Genomic DNA, 23,014 nt, shown 5'->3' with positions numbered 1-23,014 from the left:
CATCTCTTCTTCCAGTTAATGCGCCAGATCTCCGTGCACATTTTTCTTTCTGGAATGGAAGGAATGTGTTTCCCGCCACGTGCAGCGGCGCTTTCTCTCTCTCTCTCTCTCTCTCTCTCTCTCTCTCTCTCTCTCTCTCTCTCTCTCTCTCTCTCTCTCTCTCTCTCTCTCTCTCTCTCTCTCTCTCTCTCTCTCTCTCTCTCTCTCTCTCTCTCTCTCTCTCTCTCTCTCTCTCTCTCTCTCTGTGTGTGTGTGTGTGTCACATGTGCCATAGTTGCTTAGTATTATTTTATGTGGTTATTTTTAAATGGATGATTTATGTGTATGTGGCTACAAATCTAATTTCATGCATCTAAGAAATAAATGTGAAAGATCTTTAAAAACGAATATAGTGGAATATAGTCATGCGTGTTCAGATGTTTGGGTAAGTCTGTATGCCAACGCATGCATGCTCATGTTTGTGCATGTGTGAGTCTCTGTGCATGTTCATGCTTATGAATACCGGCCTGACTAAAGCAAACCTCCTCATGCAGCGTCACGAGCTGAGCTTTATCTTTCTCGTCTGTTCGTGAATGTTCATCTGCACTTATATCTCATGTTATTGTGTGCTGGATGATGAATGACACGCATATAGAAGCTCTTTTAAAAGAATATTTCACCCAAAAATGTACTGACCATCATGCATGGACGTTCTGCTTAACATCTACACCTTTTGTTTTGAATAAAATAAGATAAAAAGGCACGTAGTTTTGGGATGACCTGAGGGGAGTGTAAATGATGACAGAAGAGTCATTTTTGGGGGAACCATCCGTTGAATAATGCCGTTCGGAGGGAATCTGGGATCTGGAGTGCATTTTCTCACCCTGTCGGAAGGAATGTGGGAATTTTGCTTCATGCAAGCGTCTTTATGGAGGAAGAATATTTTGAGAGGGTGGACACACATATCAGTGAACAAAAGCGGTACACAGCAGCCGTGTGTGTGTGTGTGTGTGTGTGTGTGTGTGTGTGTGTGTGAGTCTGTTGATTTCTTTTGTTTTTATTTACACTATCTTGAGGTATGAACATCTGCTCTGTGTGTGTGTGTCTGTGTGTCTGTGTGTGGAGACTCTATTCTTTACACATGTCTTCCAGGCGTTAGTCCTATCATGATCCAGACGGGGTGTGTGTGTGTGTGTGTGTGTGTGTGTGTGTGTGTGTGTGTGTGTGTGTGTGAGGCTCCCGTCCCCTCAGTATTCACAGGCTCTTGGGAGTGCAGGGCACAGCTGGTAGTGATGGTGCAGGAATGAACTCGCACATCGAAATGAAGACGTATCATAGACTTTTGTTTTTATGTTAAGCAAATTATAATGACTGTAGACTAATGTAAACCCAGGGTCGTCAAAGACATTTTATGTAGAGGGCACTTTTTATGGGCTGATTTTAATTTATTTAAATTTTTATTTTATTATTTTATTGCAATTTCATAAAGTTTTATTTTTAATTATTATGTTTCATTTTATTTTTAATAATTGCATTTTATTGTATTTAATCTAATTTACATTTTATTTTATTGCATTTCTTTAATATTTTTTATTTTATTGCATTTTGTTTTTGTAATTTTGTGAATTTATTTTATTGAATTTTATCTTTTTTATTTCTTTTTTTTGTTTTGTTTTTTTATTGCATTTTATTGTTTTGAAAAGCTAATTAAAATGAACATTTAAAGCTAGTTATAATGATCATAGACTAATGTAAACCCAGAGATGTCAAACTCATTTTTTGTTGAGGGCACTTTTTATATGTGAATTTCTTTATTATTATTTATGAATTGTTTTTTATTTGCAAACCCTACTCAAAAAAAAAAAAAAAACCTTAATGGATGGCCAGGAAGTGAGGATTTGTCAGATTTAGCTCATTTCTAGTTTTTTTTTTTTTTTTTTTTTTTTTGTATAGCTAACTAAAGTTCTGAATAGACTTTATAGTAGAGACATTTTTATTCCTGAGCTTTTTATAAAGTTTTGACATTAGCATGAAGATGTCTTTGACTGGTCTGGGATCTGTTATATCTCTGATTGATGTTTCCAGCGTCTCTGCTCATCCTCTCTGAGATCTAATCGCATGTTTTCAGTCTCTCAGCGAGGCGTTTGCCTCTTATCTTCTCTGTAATGTACTGGAAAGCTTTAATACACTTGAGCAGAGAGGTGAGGACTGATAAAACGAACATTATAATTCAGACCGCACACTGATGCGGTAAACATTAAGGACTCAAGCTAACATTAGGCTTGTCTTGTGGAGCCAAACTGTTGATCAGTCTGGTCCTCTTGTTGTGTTGTTGGGGTTCAAGTGAATTGCAACCAATTGCCATTTTGCAGCATGAATAAGACTAACCTCTTTGTTCAATCTCTCAGCTTGTGTGTGTGATGGATGTATTTTTGCATTTGTTTCAGATTGCTGATGCGTTTTAGAGCAGACGTGATCTCGTGCAAACCTTGAATCCCAATGATCTCGCAAGTTTTTTTCCCTCATGTTTTTAATCTTGAACTGTAAATGATCTCATGCAGGGATGAGTTTGAGCAGTTTTGTTCGCTGATGCTGTCGTCTGAGAGGCTCGGATGGTGATGAACTGAAGCATCTGGGTTCGAGTTTGAGAAGTTAGCATCAGGCCCCTTTTCAATGTGAAGTCTTACCCATGACCTTTGACCTTTAAGGGGTTCAGCTTCACACTTTGGCCTTCTCATTCATAAATTCGTCACCCTGTGCATTGTTCCTCTTTTAAACATTTACCATATATTATAACTGTAACGTACGGCGTATCTGATTGGCTGATGCGCGCTTGAACCCTCCCATTTCTTTGAGCTCTTTTTCTTTACTTTGAAGTTTTGGAGTATATATATATATATATATATATATTAGGGAGAGTAAAACCTGAGATCACAGCCAGCGGTTCCCCACGAGGGAAATGCGTTAATAAACACACTAAATTATATATATTTTTTGAATGCAGAAAGTTTTGTGTGATGGGTAGGTTTAGGGGTCGGGTTAGTGTGTGTGTGTGTGTGTGATGGATAGGTTTAGGGGTCGGGTTAGTGTGTGTGTGTGTGTGTGTGTGTGTGTGTGTGTGTGATGGGTAGGTTTAGGGGTCGGGTTAGTGTGTGTGTGTGATGGGTAGGTTTAGGGGTCGGGTTAGTGTGTGTGTGTGATGGGTAGGTTTAGGGGTCGGGTTAGTGTGTGTGTGTGTGTGTGTGTGTGTGTGTGATGGGTAGGTTTAGGGGTCGGGTGAGTGTGTGTGATGGGTAGGTTTAGGGGTCGGGTTAGTGTGTGTGTGTGTGATGTGTAGGTTTAGGGGTCGGGTTAGTGTGTGTGTGTGTGATGGGTAGGTTTAGGGGTCGGGTGAGTGTGTGTGATGGGTAGGTTTAGGGGTCGGGTTAGTGTGTGTGTGTGATGTGTAGGTTTAGGGGTCGGGTTAGTGTGTGTGTGTGTGTGTGTTTGTGAGTGTAAGAGAGTGTGTGATGGGTAGGTTTAGGGGTCGGGTTAGTGTGTGTGTGTGTGTGTGTGTGTGTGTGTGTGTGTGTGTGTGTGTGATGGGTAGGTTTAGGGGTCGGGTTAGTGTGTGAGTGTGTGATGGGTAGGTTTAGGGGTCGGGTTAGTGTGTGTGTGAGTGTGTGATGGGTAGGTTTAGGGGTCGGGTTAGTGTGTGTGTGTGTGTGTGTGTGTGTGTGTGTGTGTGTGTGTGTGTGTGTGTGTGTGTGTGTGTGTGTGTGATGGGTAGGTTTAGGGGTCGGGTTAGTGTGTGTGTGTGTGTGTGTGTGTGTGTGTGTGTGTGTGTGTGTGTGTGTGTGATGGGTAGGTTTAGGGGTCGGGTTAGTGTGTGTGTGTGATGTGTAGGTTTAGGGGTCGGGTTAGTGTGTGTGTGTGTGTGAGTGTAAGAGAGTGTGTGATGGGTAGGTTTAGGGGTCGGGTTAGTGTGTGTGTGTGTGTGATGGGTAGGTTTAGGGGTCGGGTTAGTGTGTGTGTGTGTGTGTGTGTGTGTGTGTGTGTGTGTGTGTGTGTGTGTGATGGGTAGGTTTAGGGGTCGGGTTAGTGTGTGTGATGGGTAGGTTTAGGGGTCGGGTTAGTGTGTGTGTGTGATGGGTAGGTTTAGGGGTCGGGTTAGTGTGTGTGTGTGTGATGGGTAGGTTTAGGGGTCGGGTGAGTGTGTGTGATGGGTAGGTTTAGGGGTCGGGTTAGTGTGTGTGTGTGTGTGTGTGATGTGTAGGTTTAGGGGTCGGGTTAGTGTGTGTGTGTGATGGGTAGGTTTAGGGGTCGGGTGAGTGTGTGTGATGGGTAGGTTTAGGGGTCGGGTTAGTGTGTGAGTGTGTGATGGGTAGGTTTAGGGGTCGGGTTAGTGTGTGTGTGAGTGTGTGATGGGTAGGTTTAGGGGTCGGGTTAGTGTGTGTGTGTGTGTGTGTGTGTGATGGGTAGGTTTAGGGGTCGGGTTAGAGAGTGTGTGTGTGTGTGTGTGTGTGTGTGTGTGTGTGATGGGTAGGTTTAGGGGTCGGGTTAGTGTGTGTGTGAGTTTGTGATGGGTAGGTTTAGGGGTCGGGTTAGTGTGTGTGTGTGAGTGTGTGATGGGTAGGTTTAGGGGTCGGGTTAGAGAGTGTGTGTGTGTGATGGGTAGGTTTAGGGGTCGGGTTAGTGAGTGTGTGATGGGTAGGTTTAGGGGTCGGGTTAGTGTGTGTGTGTGTGTGTGTGTGATGGGTAGGTTTAGGGGTCGGGTTAGTGTGTGTGTGTGTGATGGGTAGGTTTAGGGGTCGGGTTAGTGTGTGTGTGTGTGATGGGTAGGTTTAGGGGTCGGGTTAGTGTGTGTGTGTGATGGGTAGGTTTAGGGGTCGGGTTAGTGTGTGTGTGTGTGTGTGTGATGGGTAGGTTTAGGGGTCGGGTTAGTGTGTGTGTGTGTGATGGGTAGGTTTAGGGGTCGGGGTAGTGTGTGTGTGTGTGATGGGTATGTTTAGGGGTCGGGTTAGTGTGTGTGTGTGTGATGGGTAGGTTTAGGGGTCGGGTTAGTGTGTGTGTGTGTGATGGGTAGGTTTAGGGGTAGGGTTAGAGTGTGTGTGTGTGTGATGGGTACGTAGAGGGGTAGGGTTAGAGTGTGTGTGTGATTGGTACGTATAGGGGTAGGGTTAGAGTGTGTGTGTGTGTGATGGGTAGGTTTAAGGGTAGGGTTAGAGTATGTGTGTGATGGGTAGGTTTAGGGGTAGGGTTAGTGTAAGGGGACAGAATATACAGTTTGTACAGTATAAAAACCATTACGTCTATGGAGAGTCCCCACAAAGATAGCAAACTGTGTGTGTGTGTGTGACACAGACGTGCTGTTCTCACATGCTGCACGTGGATGCTCGTGTTCATCAGATGTTCAGCCCATGAAAGTCATCTCTGCTATGAGGTTAAATGTGAAGTGGGTCAATATTTTTGTTTTTTAAAAAACAAATATATATATGGATGTGTGTGTGTGTGTATATGTATATATATATATAAAGTGTTTTTTTCCCATTCATTTGATGCTGTTAGTGTTTTTTACATGATTGTACATAATATTTCTTTTTCTTATTTAAAAAAAAAGAATGTATATAATAAATACAATGTAGAAATATATGAAAAATTATATTGCATGTATATCAAATATAAAAGTTATTTTTCCATTCATTTTAATACTGCAAGTGTTTCAGATATGGCATAATTCTCCTTTAATCGTCTCCTGTATGAGAGATAGTGAAGGTTCGTCTGTTCACGGTCAGTGTCAAGCGCTGAACGCGTTCATGATTAACATCTCGACACAAGCGATGTTTACTTTCACCGCTCAGATTAAGAGCCGTCATTCTAAATCACATCAATGTTTTATTTATTATCCAGCAGTGATTTAACACTAGGGAGGATTTTCACATCATAAATCCAAACTAACATGAATCGTGTGACTGGAGGACGGACGCGGCTGGACCGGATTGATAAACAATTGTGATCGATTTGTTTCCAGAGTGTTCTGTCCTAATTTAACCGGGTTGTAGAGAATCAATGATCAGAACAGAGTTTATATCACCGAAAGTGCAATGCTAGCGAAGTTAAAGCTAAATTACCATCATGAAGTGTGTAATCATCATCTTTTATTACAGAACAAGGCTTTGAGCGCTAGAAGTGTTGGACTTGAGCTTTCTAAATTGAATAAATTAGCAGTTATTATGTGTTTGGTCTCTGGCTGTGCCTGTAATTTGCCTTTTTTTTTATGCTCTGCAGTTTCTTTTGTCAGAACAGTTTGAGGAGAGACTAAATATTGCGGCTAATTAATCCCCCGTCGCCTGCATAAATCACTCACTCTGATGGATAATTAAGCAGTTCAATTCTTCCTTTTTTCAAAACGACTTCAATTGTTCTTGTTCAGCTTTAGTTCTCGTCCCAGTGAGACGAGATGAGACCGGATGTTTTTGTCTTATGCGTAACTGATCTTGCATACGAGGCAGATCCGCGTATAACTTAATATGATTTGTTTAATCTTCATTAGAGTTTGCCCGGACGTGCCGAATGAATGCTGTGTGTTAGATCTGTATACCTCAAGTATACTTGAGCAAAAGTACAGATTGTGCTCCAGTACTTAAAGATAAAAGTCCTTGACTCAAATATGATCAGTTTCAGTCCTTCAGGTGTTCACTTGAACGTTGGTTATTCACGGCTCTCGTTTGTGTCTGTCGGACAGATCAAGAGCTGTAAATGTGAGCCGGAGATCCAGGCGCTGACGCTGAAGAGTTTGCTGTATCTGGAGCGCTACATGTACCTGATCCTCTTCAACACGTACCTGCACCTGGAGAAGAGAGACTCGTGGCAGCGCTCCTTCAGCCAGTGGATGCTACAGGTGAGAGGACACCAATAACCCTTTACATTTACATTTACATTTACATTTAGCTGACGCTTTTATCCAAAGCGACTTACAATTGCTATATATGTCAGAGGGCGCACGCCTCTGGAGCAACTAGGGGTTAAGTGTCTTGCTCAGGGACACATTGGTGTCTCACAGTGGATTCGAACCCGGGTCTCTCACACCAAAGGCATGTGTCTTATCCATTGTGCCACTCCACCCACTAGCTTTACAACCTCAAGCTGAAAAAGGTGTTTTTCACATATTTAGATTTTTTTTTTACTGTACAATTATAAAACAATGTGCTATCTTAATGTGCAAGGTGTCATCTTTTTCAGAAAACGATTAGCTTTCAACAAATTACAGTTAATTGACCATTATTGTGTGTGGTGAGTTTGTAAATAGAATTTAAATAGACAAAAAATTATAAAAATGAGAATAAATTTACTGATTTTTATTTAGAAAAACAAAACGAAAAAATCATGAACGAAAGAAACTAACACTTTAAAGTTGAAAAATGAACTATAATACATATGAAGAGTTGCCATCTGAAAGTTGCCAAGTGCCATCTGAAATTTTCTTGTAGAATGATCATTTTTATCAAGCTTGTATATTTAAGTTCAGTAATTTCACTTAAATGACAATTAATAGGTTATTTTCATTGCCATTTAAGTGAAATTGCTGACCTTAAATATATGAGCTTGATAAAAATGATCATTCTACAAGAAAATTTCAGATGGCACTTAGAGGCTTTTGCATCTGAACTCTTCATATATACAAGTCTTTTTTGTGACATTGGGTTGCACAGTTTTCATTTATGTCCTCGACACTTTTTTTCCATACACACTAGGGGTGGCACGGTTCACAAAACCCACGGTTCGGTTCGTATCACGGTTTTAGGGTCACGGTTTTCGGTTCTGTATACGGTTCATGTTGTTGTTTTTTCTTTTAATCTTTAACACTCCAAAAATTTACTTCAGCATATGATATATAGCTGAATTATCTAATTATTTATTTATTTATTTCATAAATGGGGTGTGTTTGCAAAACGCAGCTTCTCATTTCCCATTCTGAAGTAATATGAGTGAGCAGTCACCCTGAGGAAACTTTCAGTGGCCCTGGAGGTCCATCATCTGTAGAGCTACGTGGGCTGTGTTGGACCGTTATTTGTCAATTTATCCTCGTGTCTCGTCATCATAGGCGGGACATGTCCCCACCATTTTTTGCCAGGGTTGATATTATCTTGCAGCACGGGTGTACCAATACAAATAAATAAAACATTTCCAGTTAACTAGCAAAGTATTTGTTTCATTCGTTTGTTAAATAATCTAAGCAATTTAGCGCTGAAATGTGTTTTTTTAATCAAGTGATCAAAGTGCTCGTTGCAGTTGCGATCAGTGGTGCTGATACAGTGTTCTCGTGGCTCGCGCACACACCGCAGCGGCCGCACATTCATCACTCGGACGCGCGCTTCAAGCCATTGAGGAGACTCAGGCTACTCGTTCCGATTAAATAATAAAACAAAATTCATACAAATCGGTCCCTGCTTGATATACAACTGCTGATAAACATAATCGGTTTTGATAAAGAAAAAAATATATACGATCGCAGATTAGAACTCAGAACCTTTGATACGCTTGGCAAGTTCTGCCACTGGACCATTAGGCTACGTGGAACAGTCGATCTATGTAGCCTATTTATTCACATGAAAAAAACAACATATAGTGGAGTAGATCTCATTAAATGTCTAGGTAAACTCAGTGTACTATATAAATCGATTGCTGGACATTGTAATGTAATTCTACATATGTCTGATTTATGATTTAGCATTGTATTAGCACGGGCACGAGGCTACATTGCGCATGCGTCGAACCGTGCAAACCGCGCGACGCACACGCGCACCGAACCGAGACAAGCGAACCGAACGGTTCGGATGTTTTTTCATGTACCGTGCCACCCCTAATACACACACAAATGCACGCATTCATAGGAACGCACACATGCACTCACTACATGCTTAGATACGTGAAAGAGTAACGGCCATCCGCTTCCCAAGTTTCATTAAAAATCATCCCAATCCCTTCTTCTGCTGTCTAACACTTCTTTCGCTCTGTATTTGTTCGTTTCTTTTATTATTTTATGCAATCCAAAACACTCTAATCTGCCGCGCTTCGTATCGCTCTGTTCAAATCCTTCCTTCCCGCGCTGCTGTCGTTTGCAGATGGAAAGTATGAAATTACTAGCCTGGAAATCCAGACCTAAATCTAAAAGATTAATGGTCTGGCGTCAACTAATGAAACTCGGCCAGCTCGAGGGGCGGCACCAAGCATGCATCTCACTGCACGCAATTGGATAACACTACGACCAATCACAACAATGAACCCCATACGCTTAGCTACCAGCGGCGCTAACTGGTAGATTAGACTCTTGCCGTGTCCGGTCGGCAAAACAGCAAAAACGTCCTTTTTGCAAAGGAAGGATTCGAGCGCCGTCTTCTGTTCCTGTTTTAGATAAAAAGCCAAGTCTAACTCGATCATTGTAGCGGCCAAAGCCGTTTCAAACAACTGGTGTTCATCCATAGCCATCTTGCAATGTTTACTAATGACTTATATCTCGCCTCTGGCTCCGCCTATATCAGATAACCCGATGTGATTGGTGCAGCTCAGATCGAGGGGCATCATTACTCAACACCAGAGTAACTCGCTGAGCAAATTCAACTTGTGCTCTCGCGAGAACTCTGGATTACCAGGGTACATGTTGTCTACTGTCACAGGCAATTTGAATGGTTTTGATAGTGCAAACGGGTGAAGAGTTACGGTAAAATGAATACAGCTTGCTGGTATGTGTCGGCGACGACACAGCCGGTTCTAAAGGGATAATCAATAATCTGCATTGAAATCCCGCCATGCACTAGTTTTACTTTTACAGCACAAATGTGTGCATATGATGAATAGTTCTCTCCTTGCTGCTTAAAAGTTTACGTTGCAAAAGGCTGTTGATAAATAAGTCTGCAGTGCATTTGCACCATAATTTCTGCTGAGTTCATCATGAAACTCCACTGGTGTTTTGCCAATAGAACTGAACTATACTTGATGTGATTTTGTCTGTGATGTGCAATTAAGCCTCATGAATATTTCATGTTGCATCAGTTCGTTTATTATTAGTGGCCTAGCACCTATTGTATTCGTTCGTCGTCTTCTGCTGCTTTTTAGTCTATGGCAGCCCATAGAAGCATTTGGTAAAAAGTTGTGAAATTTGGCACACTAATAGAGGACAGTCCCAACATTCACGTCTGCAAATTTGGAGTCTCTAACGCAATCCCTCTAGCGCCACCAACTGTCCAAATTTGCACTTACGGTTTTGAAACTTTTGAACTGTAAAGGCTAGAAACAAAATTCCTACAAAAAAAACTTGACTAAACCAATTTTCACAAATTTATCCAGATTATCTTTAGACCATGCTGACAAAAAACCCCCCACGGAACTCAAGTTGATTAGTCAAACCGTTCTTAAATAACCCGTGAACGAGTTTGACGAAGAGCACGCCAAAATGAACGTGAGGCTGTATCTCCACAATGCTTTAGCGTATTCTGACCAAACTTGGTGTTTGGTATGACAACCATGACTTGAGAGCATCTGGACAGTTTCAGCACAGTGCCACCCAGTGGTCAGGAGATATAAAAAAGGATATATTTTTGCATATAACTTCTAAACGGTTTGGCCAAAAATAACAAAACTGGCCTCTTTAGTTTCGGTGCAGCGTGATACCCCAACGACACCCAATTTTCCAATGTCAGCCCTTTAGAATTTTGTCGTAATTGCTATACAAACGCATTGGCGTATCGTTACGAAACTCTGTATGTGCCATCGGCACCATTCCCTGAAGGTGCTCAAAGTTTAGAGACAACGCCATCTTGTGCTGAAAAATCCATGAAATTAAAAATAAAATGCTAATAGCTTTTAATTAATTGTGTAATAATAGATTCCTTGGGTCATGCTGAGAACATAGACACCAACTTTCCCATAATCGGCCGAACTTCCTGTCCGACGTTTTGATTTTCATTAAAAACCTACTTTTTTTTCGAACTCCTACTAGACTGTTTGTCCTATTTGCACCAAATTATAGTCAGATCATCTTCACAACATTCCGGCAAAAAGTTACGGATTTTGTGTCGATAGACGAAACGAATTTGATGGCATAATGCCAGACTGCATCTGAGGCTCTCAGGGAAACCCAACACTGACCACACCAGATCAATTTGGTGTCAGCGCCACCTAATGGTCAAAAGTAATAAGCAATTATGTCACAGTACAAGTGATTGTATTTATGGACTTCCACCATTTTGCTTAAAATAGTCTCCAAATGTCTTGATTATTTTAGCAGTTGGTCTGATTATTTTTTTTTTTTTTATTATTATTTTTTATTCATGAATAGTCTGTCCTTTCTGTTTCAGAACTAGTGAGGTTTGTTTTAACAACATCCCTTATTTAAACCTCAAATACAGAGCAAATGCTACTCCAAATTTGCAATAAATGTTGTAAATATGTGATCACCCATCCTAGTGTTGATCTTGCTTCAACTTCAGACTTGATTTTGAAAGTCCATCACAAACCTCAGTAAAGTTTAACTGTTAACTTTGGAAAACCAAAGCTTTAATGCGTTATGTGCATTTGTCCAGCTGTTTGAGAAGCTCTTCTTGATTGTTCTGTGGTGAATTCTCTTCTCCCGTGTGAATCTGTGCTTGTCGAGCCGTAGCCATCGCTTCATTTGGACGCGTACCCTGGAATTTACAAGCTTATTCTAGCATCATCGAGGCCGCTGATTCACACGTCGGGTTTCGTGAGATCTGTGTGTGTGTGTGTGTGTGTTGAGGCCAGCTGCGGCTCACGGTAAAGTCTGGAATTTACTGCCATTCCAAACAAATGAGTGTTTCCCCCCTGCGCAGAACAGTGCGACTGATGAAGGATTGAAAGAGGCCAGTTCATAAGTTTGGTTTTGTTTCCCAGTGTGATTTGGTGCAGAAGAACCTCTTCAAGAAGATTTGATGCACTGAGATCTTTATCAGCAGAGAAACATGCTCAGTTCAACTAAACTAATCTAGAACAATCTCTGATTAACTCATCAGTCAACATCACTGTCATGTCACAAGAGAACATCCGGCATGATTTCTGGCCTAACTCTGTCTAATCGATAATCACAGTCTGGATTGTGGCTCCAAGCTCTGACCCCGTTGATGTGACTATAGCCGAGAGTTCGGCACGGATGAGAGGAATGTTCTAGATTAAATACGACATCTAAAAAAGAAAAAATACAAATAAAGAAATCCCATGTATACTGTGCAAGTCAGAAAGTGTACAATAGCATTTTGAAATATTTTAAATATTTTTTTACAAATAATTTTCTTTTAAACAATAAAAAAAACTTCCGATACTTGAAATAAAATCATTTTTAACTGAAACTAAAATATAAAACCTTTTTAAATGAAACTCCAACTTTTTTGTATTTTTGTTTTTTGTGATCAAATGTTTATTGAAGGGAAAGGAACAACAAAATATTAAAGCATTTCAAAATCACAACAAGCGGTCAAAAGAAAATATGTATATATCTCTCTCTGTATATACACACACATGCACAAAAACAAAATAGACATACATTTGCAATATACATATAGAAACTTATTAAATATTATATATTATTATGTATATATTATTTATTATTATTATTATTATTATTATAGAGCTCCAACTAATTGCAAAGACAACATTTCTCATTTTCATTTAGTTTAAATTGATGTAGGCTACTAACATAACTAAAACTAAAATAATAATTAATAGACATATAAAAAAAAATTAAAAATAAATGACGCCACAAAATTATTAAAACTTTAAATAAAATTATAGCAGGATATATAAAAATACAAATATTAATAAAAGCCTATATTAATGCTTAAAACCGACAGCTACAAATGTTGTTCATTGAGCTCAATTTAGGATGGCCAATATATAATACCATATCTTATTTAATGACCTCATGAAATTATTATTTTTTAATTTTGTTTAAATCACATCTATGGACTGATTTGATTCTATTCTAGTCGATATTACCATTTTTTTACATTGATTTACAGAGACAGACTGTGAACCCTGATGAGGTTCACTGAGTGTAAGTGTGGATCTTCTCAGTCTTTACTTCTTCCAGTTCTTCAGATAAGAGCCGATGTGCAGAGATAAGGCCTAATGAAGTCTCAGTCCAGTGAGGACGGCTGACCGAAACATGTTATCATGTCATTCCCTCAAGAGCAGCTCATGGTGAATTACTGATCATTTGTAAGATTTGCTTCGGATGGACGCTAAATGGATAATTCAGTGGTTAAGAAATATTTTGGTGGTTCTTGACATTTTTGAGACATTTTTTGTTCTTAAAAACCATATTATGCCCTTTTCCAAAGTCTTGATGTTGTTTCGACCTCTACTAGAACAGGTTTTCCTGCTTGAATGTTGATTATTTTCCTCATATTCTCCATTGTTGCGGCTCCTCTCTTCCCAGTCTGTCAGTAACGCTCTGTTTACTTCCTGTCTCTATGAAGCCCCTCCTTCTGAAAAGCACACTGTGCTCTGATTGGTCGGCTGGAGCAGTGTGTTGTGATAGGTCAAGCGATTGTCAAGTTTAAAGCCCATGTGTAAAGCCCACAACACACACAGAGATTCAACCATATCATTGCAATTGCATTTTTCAATAATGTCAGTAGAGTTTGAGCAATTAGTGTTTGAATTCTATGTGGCTCAACTCAAGCTGTAAATTATGAGCAATTTTGTTATATATAGTCTGAAGACTGTTGATAGACTCAAGTTCAGTCTGGTTTATAAAATCCCTTTTGAAGTGCGTTGAAAAGTCAAGAACCGTGAGTCCTGGAAATGTTTGTTTCTCTCCTTCAGCGACGTTCATCATGTTGACCGGGTCATCGGTCCGCCGGGGTTAAAGGTCACTGCTTGTTTCTGACCCCTCTCTCAGTGACTCGTCACTAGCCAGAACATAGGCAGGGTGTTTGAGGTCGATGTAAGTGCATATGTGCAGTTCGAGTTACCCATCAGCATCAGGGTTAAACTGGACTGATGATTACAAATGATTATGAAAAGGAAAGAGCGGGCAGGATTTATTATTTTGACCTTAAAATGATAGTTCACCCCACAAATAAAAACTGAAGAACGTATTTTGTTTGCGCAAAACTTTTGCGATTTTATTTTTCTTCTTTTTTTTTCTTTTTTTTTTCTAAATGTCGGCAGAAAACTATTGCGAAATGACGGCGTTTCCATTAACCGATGTTATGCGACTAAACTTCATTTTTTCCTCTTGCGATAAGTAAAATCATTCCAAAAATCATGGCTGGGTTGGTGGGTTTATGTACTATATCCCAGCCACTCCACTGGCCATTATTATTAATGGAAGGAGACGTATGTGTGTTTTCCAAGCATTAATGGTGAGGAACGACCCTTATTATACTTGTGAGCGGCTCATATGAGGAGTTTCTGGGTGTTTCTCCCTCAGATCTGCTCCGAGGTCTTGATCGTGGCATTTCTTTGAGGTTTAGAATCCATTATTCCTGTAATTCTTCTGTCTTTTATGAATTTAATAAAGAGCTCTGTCTCGTATTCTGCTCCAAACACACCGCGTCATCTACATCAGGTGACCTGGAAATGTGCAAAAACTGTTTCCATTGCAGTTTTGCTAAATAATCCTTTTTCGAACTGCCTGAAAAACCTCCTCATGCGAGCGGAAAAACTTTTTTGCGATAAATGGGAGTTTTTGTGAAATTGACGTGTTTCCATTGGGCGAATTTTCAATTCGCAATTTCAATTTGCGCAATTTGAAGGGTAATGGAAACGCGGCTAGTGATGCCAGAATTTCTTGAACCTTTTGAACCTTTAAGGTCATGTGATCAGTGTTTGAGGTGATATTCACACTGTATCACTGTGTGTGTGTGTGTGTGTGTGTGTGTGTGTGTGTGTGTGTGTGCAGACAGTGTGCTTGTCGGGAGATTTACAGCTGCTAATATCGTGTGTTTGTCAGGATTTCTCTGGCTAAAGAGCAGCAGAGGATGATGGATGGGGTTCTGCGCTCATAACATCTGCGTTCTCTGTCGTTTTACTGGAGCCGAGTGTTTGTCTGCGCTCTTTCCTCTTTGTGTCCAGTGTTTGTTACTTTTATAGCTGCCGGTGGGAGTCGATCCAGATCCCGTTCGCACCTGACGCAGGGAATCATGGGTAACCTCGAGTGTTTAAAACCTCAATCCAGCTGTGCGGCAGAAACACTCATTTATGATTCGACTACAGCTCTCAGAATGAAAACACAGATGCTAACCGCGTGTGACTAAAAAAGTAGTCTGCGTTTTGGCCTTGTGTCCACACTGAGGCGGGGGTTTTATTAATGAAAACGCTCTCCAAAGTGGATAACTTTGAAAAGGCCGTTTTCGCGTTGGATATGGACGGTCCAAACGGAGGTGTTTGAAAACGATGATGTGAGTTTAGTCATGTGAATACCAATGGATATTCATGTTTATAGTGGTATTGTGCCTGTTATGTGCTTTCACACTGTTGCTAAAATATGTTACTTCACACACTCTTCACATCACAGTCCTGCGAACATGACCGAAGGTTTACTCACATTTGCTGAGAGCAGTTTTAGACCCAACACGTAATGGTGAGTGAGAGCGACCCGGATGCTTCAGTGATGCTGAGATATTTTGCTAAAAATAAAATGATCCTGTCAGAAGAATTGCGTGATAACTTCATTATTTATTTTTCCATCTGTCTCGTCTCAGTGAGCTTTCGTGAGAGTTTACGCATGCGCATTAAAGGTGAATTTAGCGTTTTCAGGCGTTTTCCAAACCTCGGAAAACACCTGAAACACGAAAACTCAGTTTTCAAATGTATCCGGATTATTGTAGACGTAGCCTAACAGTGAATGTTGATTTGACAAAGTTAACAGCTTAAAGTCTTAAAGTTTGAAAAACCAGTCTCGAGTCGCACGGGTATATCTGTGGCAATAGCCAACACTACATTGTATGGGTCAAAATTATAGATTTTTCTTTTATGCCGAAAATCATTAGGATATTAAGTAAAGATCATGTTCCAAGAAGATATTTTGTACATTTCCTACTGTAAATATAGAAAACATGTATTTTTGTGAGTGAATGCAGCACAATTGTGAACATAAATGTAGAACTTTTAAAGGAGATTTTCTCAATGCTTACTTTTTTGTTTGCATTCTCAGATTCCAGATGTTCAATAGTTGTATCTCAGCCAAATATTGTCCTATCAAAACAAACCATACATCAATGGAAAGCTTATTTATTCAGCTTTCAGATGATGTATACATCTCAATTTAAAAAAATTTACCCATGTGACTGGTTTTTTGGTACAGAGTCACATATATGTCTTTATATACTGTGTTACTAAGCTAATGTTATAGTGCTCTGTTGGATGGATTGACCGATATAAACAGATGGATGGATGGACGGATGGATGGATGGATGGACCGATATAAACAGATGATGGATGTGTAGTTCAGAGGTTCAGGGTTGTGACCGCTGTAGTTTCTCTTCTCATTCTGTGGCCTTGACTTTTTCAGCGAGTTTTACCAGCTCTTGAATCAACAGAGCCAAAGTAAACAGGCCTGCAGTGCTGCTTTATACTGTGTGTGTGTGTGTGTGTGTGTGCGGCTTGTTTTACCCCGTCAGGACCAGATGTCACCAGTTCACCGGCCCGAACGACTCTCAGGGTCCCAGAACCGTTACCAGTTTAACATTCGTCCTCGTGAATCAGAGTACGAGTTGAATTGGCCACACTTGAATTAGACTCTGAATGACAGGAAGAGGAATAGCACAATCCAGTCCAACACTGAATTCATTTTGTGTGTGTGTGTGTTTTGTGTTCAGGTGGCGTCTCAGGCTGGAGTTTATGAGCTGTTGAATCAGTTGGGCTTCTCTGAGTTTGAGGACCTGAGAGACTCAACTCTCTGCCGTCTCCGTCGCCGTTGGCAACAGCAAAACCGCCACGGGCTTCCGTTCAGAGGAGAGTTCATCTGATGATAAACGTGTTCGTCTCTCTCCTTTCAGGACGACCAATGCTATTCAAGCGTTTAAATCCAGTCAGACGCCACTGTGAGGAACTGAAAACACGAGCGTGAATATTCATCACGTCTCACCTGTGGATGCTGTTTTTCTCCTTTATTAATGTCATTTGAGGTTATTTTCTCTTTCCGTACAGGTATCGCGCATCTACTATTAACCTATTTTTAATTTAACAGGACTCTTTTAATGTCTCTTGTATCTTACGGGATTATTTGACGTGCGTTTGCTTGTATAGTTCATTCACTCGGTTCTTTTTTTAACATTTGAAGGCTGCCAGTAACTGTGATGTTTGTTTTATAAATGAGCGTTTTTCATGATGAAGACTTTCATAATGGCAGTCTCCATTAAAAATCTTTGGTAACAGGAATGTGTTCGTTTACTGACTGCTGAAACTGGGACTATTCCTTTAAGAATTTTTTCTTTTCTTCATATTTTTCATTTGACAGTATTACGAGAGCTATCATCATCTAAAACATTTTCACTACTTAAGAAAAATAAACATTAACTAAAATAAATATAAAAACAAACTTATTTCATTTCTCATTTTCGTGAAAAACAAATAAAAATGACAAAAACGCACAAAAAAATGACAAACTTTAAGATTGAAATAAAATCTAATTTCAAATCTAAACAAAATGTCTATAAATGGGACTAAAATAAGTATGCTATTCAAAACGCATCAATTCACTTAGCACTTATTTTATCTGTTATAAAAGATAAAAGCATTATTATTCATATACATGCATTTATATTTTAAAAAAAGCATGTCTCTGCATGTAAACCGCTATATTAAGATACTGGAAGAAGTGTTTGGCATCTGGAGTCGTCGGGTACGGAGGAGAACATGCTTTGCATCATGGGGAGGATTGGACTCTCATTAGAGGGGCTTCAGAGGCTTGTGGTTTTTAATTGTCTGTGGAAAAGTGGAAGAGACGAGACTTGAAGGGGGGGGGGGGTTTCTGTGATGTCATCATGCGGTTGAGCTCGAGGCGAAACACATGCGGCTCCAGTCGATATACAGAACGCACACAAACACAGTCAACAGGCTGAATACTCTATTAATGCAGTTTACCAAGTCAATACTCTTCAGTGTTTCTGCTGCCATGCAGTGATAAAGAATACAATAATGCCTTTTATTCAAAGGTGCCTTACGAACAAGGACACCTTACAAACTGGCTAACAATCAGAAAAATATAAGTCAAACAATAAGTCATTAAAATGGGTTTATGTTAGAATTTTCATGCATTAATCGCTTTTTTATTGCCAATTTGTGAACAGCTTTTAACGGAACTTAAAAAACGAGACCTTCCCTCGACTTCCTAGGTTGTCTATGAAAGCCTTATTTTTGTGTGAAGGATTTTTGCCGGGAAAATCTAAAGTACTTGACGTTTACGCTTCCGAGAGCCTCTCGTCCAATCAGTGACGCATGAAACGAATGCTTATACAATGTTCAGGATAACACCGAAAGAGCCGTTCTGTGCTGTAATGTCAATGTGTCGTGCAAAGAAAAATGATTCTTTCAAACTATAGTCTCACAGTCAGAGTCTCAAATATGCTTTATAATCAAATTAGCAATTAGTGTTTGCAATATATAGGATTAATATAGGAATTGGAGATCGGATTTATATCCGTTTTGCGAAAGTGTGGTGACCAATGGAATCGTTTTGATAAATCCGATAGCCATCCGATCAGTAAAAGCCTGGTGTAAACAGGTCCTAAGAGAGGGCGGGATCTCATCCTTTCAAAGCTAGCTCGCTATTGCTAATGCTAGCCTATATCTGAAGATTGCCTACCCTATCTTTAGTCAAATAAAATGGCCGATGTGATGAAGCCTTCAGCTGTATTAGAGTTGCACCTGTGCAGCGTTTGAGTGATTCCCCTGATCATGTTTTTGATCAAACGCACCATTTTCACAGTCAATGAAAAAATCCCACAGATGCACGCTGAAGGAGAGCCATATAAAGCAAGAGTTTGAAGAGCTTGATGTTTCTAAGGTAAGCCGCAGCAACAACTTATCAGCGACTTCAAATCAGTGCTTTTGCATTGAAAAATATTGCTTCCAGCAACTTGCATGTGATTTGTTTGTCCTGTGGTTTCAGAGGAAGTCCTTGCAAACACCAAACTAATGTGTGTGAGAGCGTCTGCGAAAGCGCTGGGGTTTGTAAATATTTGCTGATACAAGTCAAGTCAACATGTTCAGAGCCAACGACAAAACTCCTTCTCAAAGAGCGTGATAGTTATAGGTTTGCATTTAGTTTATATATTTATGTGTCATTTCAGCTTTTTTTCCCCCAAAATTAAAAACATATTTCTTTAGTCTGGCCTTCCTGTAATATCTTATAATGCTTTTTATATCTTTCATATGTTTTTCTTCATTTTTAGTTATTGTATGTCTTAGTAAATCCTTATAAACTTTATTCTACTGTATCTACTGTATTTATTGTTTCTTTTTTTGCTTGTAAAGCACTTTGAACTGCATTGATTTGTTTGGAAAAGTGCTATATAAATAAAGTTTGCTTGCTTTTATTCAACTAGCAAAATAGTTTTAGTTTAGTTAATAACACCATGATTCAGCCAATGACAAAACTCCTTCTCAAAGATCATGATAGTTTTGATCTTATCATATACATGGTTATAGTTTTGCATTTAGTATATATATTTGTTTTATTTCAGCTTTGATTCAATTAGCGGAATAGTTTTAGTTGAGTTAAAAACACCAACTCTGGTTGTAAAACACAAGCGCATCTTGACGTTCGCTGTTTGAGAAGATCAGAAACGTGTTCTGGTAGCGATTCCTCAGAAAGTTTCCCGTCCTGCACGTGGATGAAGTCCATCTGAGGAAAACACATGCCTTGTTCTCCTGCAGTTGGCTTTGAAACACTGATACTCCAGATCTCTGATTATCTGCAGGTACGGAAGTTGTTAGGGGTTTAATCACATTGTGAGCCCTCTTAGATTAATGGAAATGAAACCAGAGCACCTCAGATTAAAGCGGCTCAGTGCCAGACGCCGCAGAGGAGAGGTGATCCTCAAACTCCTGGTAACTTCACGTGTCTCTCTGTTGGTCGTGTCTCCAAGAGTTAGGATGGTGAGAGTCTTAAAGAGACAGTTCACCCTTGAATACAAATAAAGTCATAATTTACTCACCCTGGTGTTGTACTAATGCAGCATTGCAAATCTGAATTTTTTTGGACCACAAAAGGAGGTCTTTTTTGTAAAAATGTCCATATAATGGCAGTGAATAGCGACCAGCATCAAGCTTTTAAAAAAAGACGCAAAGATATCACAGAATGATCCAATGCTACATACGTATGTCTTATGTATTCCAAGTGATAGGGTTTGGTTTAAACCAAACAAAAATGCAATATATTTAACGACAATCCTGTCCTTCTGTGAAAAAACATCATGAAATACAGTTCCTAGAAATCCCCAAAAGGTATCTGTGTACTTTCTTCACCGAGTTAAATATCTCCTGACCGGATATCTGGTTCTCCAGATAACTTCTTGTACATCAGAGAAGAAAGTACATGGATTGTATTTCATGTCGTGTTGAAAAGTCAGCGGCTATGGTCTGGATCTTTATTACATAATACATTTAAATTTTGGTTTGTTTTTCACCAAACCCTGTCGTATAGCCTTGAACACTGCGATAAATTCACCCTCAGAAAAAAAGGTACAAAAGCTGTCACTGTGGCGGTACCTTTTCAAAAGGTATACCTTTGCACCTAAAAAGTGTATATTAGTCCCTGAAAGGTACATATTGGTACCAAAAGTGTACATATTAGTACCAAACGTGTACATATTAGTACCTAAATGGTACATATTAGAACCCTTTTGAAGGATACTGTCCTAGTGACAGCTTTTGTACCTTTTTTTCTGAGAGTGAATAACACAGGATCATTCTGTGATACTTTTACGTCTTTTTTTAAAAAGCTTGACGCTGCTCTCTATTCGCTGCCATTATATGGATGTTTATGCTGGACATTTGTTAAAAATTCTCCTTTTGAGGTCTGAAAAAATTAAGATTTGCATTCTGCATTAGTACAACACCAGGGTGAGTAAATGATGAATTTTCATTTTAGGGTGAACTGTCCCTTTAAGGCCCGTTCACAATTATAAAGGTGTGATCACATTACTGATACTTTATGAAATTTTGCGGGTAAATTCAATTCATTTCTATAGTATAATATGCCAGTTGAACCTTTCTCTACCTTATTATGAAAAATACATGATTTCTTATAGGAAAATATCATTAATCTAATAAAACAACGAATAAAAACATTTCCATGACAGTAACTACCCACAAAATACCCGAGCAGAACCAGCGGTTTGAGATCTTACATCAAGCTTCTGACTTTAAATATTATTGGTCACCATCAGAGCTCACCAGTTATGCTCAACAATCGCAAGATGATCATCAAATATGCCCTGATATACTCACAGCAAATGTCTTTTTCGTTCTATACCTTAGTTAGCCAACTAACTACTGTAGTTAGCGTCCCCCTGTGGTGAAAATCCAGCTTTTAATGTTGTTTATGTGTCTATGTGGTGTTTTTAATACGCTTTAAGACAAAGCATGTGTAAGTTCATAAGTCGACACCATTGCTGAGTATTTCCTCCTTAAAACTGCAGTGAACCAAAGACAGTCTCAAACACACGCTTTGAAATCGCTGGTGTTTCTGACGTCACAAACTACCTTGTAACCAATCAGATCAACGTGTGATCGTCAACCAGTGGATCTCTGAGCTGAGGGAGTGAGTGGAGGCGGGGCTCATTTGCATATTCATAGAACCGCGCATACTAAATGAGGCAAGGGTGTCGAGTTACATTCAAGATATTTTAAGGCATGCAAAGATGAGTTTTAAAGGATAAAATGATTGACTACAGGGATTGATTGCTGAAGTGTGTTTGTCTTTAATTGCTAATGCTCTTTTTACACACAGACTGAACACAATGAAGCATTGCTTGGTGATTGGTTGAGCTAAACTGGTATTATCTAATTGTGTAGCTAAATTTAACAGCTGACAGATATTCAACATAATTCATGTGTGAGACAGTCTAACAGAAGGACGGACAAAACCAGTCAAATATCAACTGAGTTCATAACTCTGAGTTCTGCTCATATTTTATTACCATTTTCTAAATTATAGTGAATAAACTGTGACAGTGTGAGAAATGAATTATGGTTATGATATGGCTAGGAACTATACTATACTCATTCCTGCGTAATAATCAAGAAACTTTGCTGCCGTACCATGAGTCCAGCAGGTGTAATGATATGACGCAGCGCCTGAAAATAGTCCCCAGCTCGGTAGCCTATTATCAGGCGGCATGCGTTGCGTCATATCATTACGCCTGCTGGACTCATGGTATGGCAGCAAAGTTTCTTGATTATTACGCAGGAATGAGAGTATAGTTCCTAGCCATATCAGCCTAGAAAATCGCAACTTTTCATTTTCCGTCGGTCTTAGTACACGATGTAACTACAGAAGAGTCAAGTTTTAAATATGAAAAATATCGAAACTCTTTGTTCATTTTTTTGAGAGAGATGCTAATGGTCTTGTCCGGTTCAATTCATTATGCTAAGCTATGCTAAAAGTGGTACCGCCAGACCCGGAGATCGGCTGAATGGATTCCAAAATGATAAAACTCAACTGTTTAACTCTGGGGGAGTTGTAAAATGAGCCTATTTCCCAAAAAAGTGGAGTATCCCTTTAATCACCCTCATGCCATTGATTTTTGGATGAACACTTCCTGAAAGTAATGAAACATCGCCCTGTTCCTTTATCAGAATCATTTAGTTTTTGTTCTCTGTGTGTGTAGCTGAGAGGTGAATCTTCAGTCTTCTAACTAGCATGTCTCTCAGGATCAGGAAGGAGTGAATACACTGCTGTATCTGCATCTGTAGAGGAGTGTGTTCTGAGAGGACGATATGGCGGCCGTCTCTTTGAAAACTCTTCCAGATCCTCTGAGATCTTCTCCAAGCTGAAACTCGAGCCGGCGCTTCAGAGAGACGTGAAGGA

The 23,014-nt window shown here is 39.6% G+C and overlaps 1 protein-coding gene across 2 annotated transcripts in view; it reads left to right on the top strand.

The window, feature by feature from the left end:
• Nucleotides 1-17,358, top strand: part of pald1a (phosphatase domain containing paladin 1a) — a 77,679-nt gene extending 60,321 nt beyond the window's left edge. For both annotated transcript variants that reach the window (XM_084433733.1, XM_084433734.1), the window contains exons 19-20: nucleotides 6,704-6,859; nucleotides 16,797-17,358. In XM_084433733.1, coding sequence (XP_084289859.1) covers nucleotides 6,704-6,859; nucleotides 16,797-16,946 — 306 coding nt within the window. In that variant the 3' untranslated portion in view covers nucleotides 16,947-17,358. The remainder of the gene's footprint in view (nucleotides 1-6,703; nucleotides 6,860-16,796) is intronic.
• Nucleotides 17,359-23,014: the final 5,656 nt, after the last annotated feature.

The sequence above is a fragment of the Rutilus rutilus genome (assembly GCF_951802725.1).
Source record: "Rutilus rutilus genome assembly, chromosome: 16".
NCBI classification, from domain to species: Eukaryota; Metazoa; Chordata; class Actinopteri; order Cypriniformes; family Leuciscidae; genus Rutilus; species Rutilus rutilus.
The sequence above is the reverse complement of the archived record's forward strand: the minus strand, read 5'-3'. Positions and strand labels throughout refer to the sequence as shown.